Source organism: Empidonax traillii, unplaced genomic scaffold (genome assembly GCF_003031625.1).
Source record: "Empidonax traillii isolate 1590-97213 ecotype Southwest subspecies unplaced genomic scaffold, ASM303162v1 scaffold1529:size122720, whole genome shotgun sequence".
Lineage (NCBI taxonomy): Eukaryota > Metazoa > Chordata > Aves > Passeriformes > Tyrannidae > Empidonax > Empidonax traillii.
The window spans coordinates 1-3,241 of NW_020956722.1; the positions used below are offsets into that span (position 1 = coordinate 1).

General features: G+C 54.6%; 1 protein-coding gene across 1 annotated transcript; it reads right to left on the reverse strand.

Moving 5' to 3' along the window:
* Positions 1 to 1,375: 1,375 nt before the first annotated feature.
* Positions 1,376 to 3,063, reverse strand: LOC114070353 (A disintegrin and metalloproteinase with thrombospondin motifs 10-like). The gene is made up of 4 exons (XM_027907710.1): positions 3,030 to 3,063; positions 2,671 to 2,783; positions 2,010 to 2,093; positions 1,376 to 1,629 (listed from the first exon to the last, which is right to left on the reverse strand). The coding sequence occupies exons 1-4, from the start codon at positions 3,061 to 3,063 to the stop codon at positions 1,480 to 1,482; spliced, it is 381 nt and encodes a 126-aa protein (XP_027763511.1). The 3' UTR covers positions 1,376 to 1,479.
* Between the last annotated feature and the right edge of the window lie 178 nt (positions 3,064 to 3,241).

Here is a 3,241-nt window from a genome sequence, read left to right on the forward strand (position 1 = left end):
AAAAAAAGGCCCCGAAAAAAAAAAAAAAAAAAAGCCCGGAGCTCAGCAAGATGTTATCAGAGACAGGGAATTTATTAGGGATGTGCCGGTGCTGCCCCAGCCCAGCCACTCGCTCTGGGTTGGCTCAAACATCTGGTGGTGGGAGGGCGAAAAAACTCGGAGCCGGAGTTTGCATCCAACGTGCGGTAGGAGGGGAGGAAAAAGTGGAATTGCAGCTCCGGGAAAGGGAAAATCTGAGGCCCAGGAGCCTTTTTCTTGCTCCCGGGCTGATGCTTGTGGGCTCTCATCCCATGAGCTCCCCAGGAGGGATGTTCCAGGCTCTCAGTGCCACCGGGAATTGGAGCAGGAGAGCAGCTCGTGGACAAGGAAAGCGGCTCCCACCTGGAGGCTCCCCTTTCCAGCACTTCCATCTCATTCTTTTCTTCCACTCCACAAAAGAGGGGGGGAAAAAGGCACAACCAAACCCCTGGGCTTGCCTTTGGCCTCTCCTCAGGATGGTTCCCCTCTGCCCAAGCAGGGTTTGTGTGGGCACTGGACAGTCCTGGACACAGCAGCAACACTGCCAAGAGCAGCCTCTCAGTGCCCTTTTCCCCTCCACCCTCCAGATGTCCTTCCAGATGCTCTGCTCTTTCTTCCACTCTCCTTGTCATCATCTCTTCCTCTTCCCACCTTCTGAGCACTCATCCCTCCTTCCAGCTGTCCCTCCTGCCACCCTCTGCTGCTCCAGGATCAAGTTCCCATCTGTCCTGGCGGGGGTTATTTTTTCTCCACATGCCCTTCATCACATGAAGGTTCAGACGCCCTCCTTGCAGCTCCCGAGGTCTAATCCACTATCCAAATCGTGCTGCTGACCTCAGCAGTTGTTCCAGGAGCACAGGGGCACAGGCAGCAGTCCTGAGGGAGTTGGGATGAAGTAACTACCCCAAGGGTGTCCACTGAGGAGGGAGTTCAGCCCTACACGTAGTCACCTAAAATAAGATGAGCCAAATCCTGTGCTGGCTGGAGCACTGCCACCGTCACAGTGCTCAGGTCCCACTTGGATCCTTTTCACCCTTCACAGCAGGGGCAGACAGGGGCTCTCCAAGATGCCCAGTGCTCCACAACTCCAGGGTGGGCTCTGGTGGTGCCCAACAGCCCCATGCCATTGCCTTCTGGTGCACAAATGCCCGTGGCTGCAAACTAAGTTCCCTGAGAGCCCAGCAAAGACAGAGGGAAGATGCTGGAGGATCAGAACTAACTGAAGTGGAAGATGCTAACTATGTGAACTGCAATAATCTGCATCCCTGTGAGGGAATTAGCACATGGCCAGACTGAGGGACGGCCACTGGCAGGCTGTTCGTGGGGGGTGGAAGCCTTGGATGACCCATCTGGACAGAGGCAGAGGACAGACAGATGCACAGAGAACAGATAGATGCACAGAGAACAGCCCCAGAGAGGACAGCATGGACCCCCCTGCTGGGGGTGGGCTAGGGCTCAGCCTCACCTGGTGATCAGCACTGCGGTGTCGTGGTTGGCTATGCCGTTCTCAGGGATTGCGTTCCCGTTGCCATTCCTGTTCACTATGGATTTCTGCCACTTGCAGAAGCTGTCCAGGGATTTCCCAGCGTGGTGGTTGATCTCCAGCGTGGGCTGGAATGGAAGCAACATGACAGTGTGTGTTCCCAGGAAAGCTGTGATGCGAAGGCACTGCCTGTCCCATGCCAGCAGAGCACTGACACCAGTCCAGATGCCTCCACTTTTCATGGAAAGCAAGAAAAATGTGACTTCAGGAGGACTAAAGCTACTTAAACTTCCCTAAAGTCACCTTATCATAGAAAATATCCTCAGAGTCCCTGAGGTCTCCTCAGCCCACAGCCTGAACCCAGCCCCCAGGTGCCTTTAGGGGGATGTGGAGCAGCCAACAGACTGCACAGGGGGCATTTCCTGGGGGTGAAATCCAAGGGCAACACACAGACCCCCAAAGGAAGTGCAGATATGTGATGGAAATGGCCCAACAAAGCCCATCTTACCTGATCCTCGGTGAGGAGAATCAGCCTGGTCACCAGGATGTTGACAATATTGCCCAGACTCGAGTCCTGGAAAAGTTTGGCAACCTGACCTCCAAGAAACAAGAAAAGAGGAGTCTTAAAAATGAGCTCTCTGCCTGGGTGGCACCGGAATCAGGGGGGTGAGCCCTGAGTTGGGCGCTGTGGGTGCAATCGGGGCTGTGGGGCGTGAACACAAACTCCCCTAACTTTGGCAGTTAGGGGGGAAAGCCTAAAATTCCCACAGATTCCACTACCAGGCTTGAAAAAAAAAAAAAAAAGAAGGGTGAGAGCTTGGTGTCTCCTCCTGGGGACACTGGGCAGGGAAGATGATCCCTCAGCACCTGCTCCTTGCCTGGAGCTCGGGGAGGCTGGATGGGATTGCTTAGCCACAGGGATGAAGCTTTGCTGAGGGAAGGGCACAGCACCTCTCAGAAATCTGCCACCACACGGTGGGGTGTCTCAGAGCAGATGAAACAGTTAGAACCGCTATTGTGGTTTTTTTTTTTTTTTTTAAATCTGGCGTCTGCTTTAGAAATGCAAACAGAGCCGAGCCGTGAAAGGAGATCCTGGGGAGGGACAGGACAAAGGGCCATCACAGAGGGGCTTTCAGAGGATTGATGGATAACTTCCAAGCCCATCTCACCTCACAGGAGGATTCAGCGTGGCCAATTGAGGCTGTAAATGCAGCCAGCCTGGTACCCTGCCGCCAGCAATGACCCAAGCCCAGGGGTGTGGTGTGGAGGGAGGAGGATGTTTCTGCTCACCCCTCACTGCTGCTCAGCCCCCCAGGCGTGAGAGCTCCCTGTCCTTATGCTTTCCCATGTGTTTCTCAGCTTGCCTGGCCCTATTTGCAATGCTAATTTGAGATGAGAGATGCTGTTCAAAGAAAGGCCTTTGTTCTCCCAGCCCAGATCTGGCCTGTGGTGAGCTCAGGCAGGCCAGAGTTTACCTCTCCCGTGGTGCCTCTCCATCACAACAGAGTCCCCGCAGGCTCTGGGGTACCACTGCTCATCTGCAGCAGCAGCAGCAGCAGCATGTCAGGATTTCTGACCCAAAAGTGCTGCTCTTAGCATGGGGAGAAGCCCCTGCCCTCCTGGAACGGATCTGACTCTGATTTCCCGTCCCACATTTCTTGCAGGGAAAAAAACACCCAACAAGCCAAGCCCAGACACCGGGGGTGATAATGAGCAGGAACCATTCCTGGGTGTGTGTCT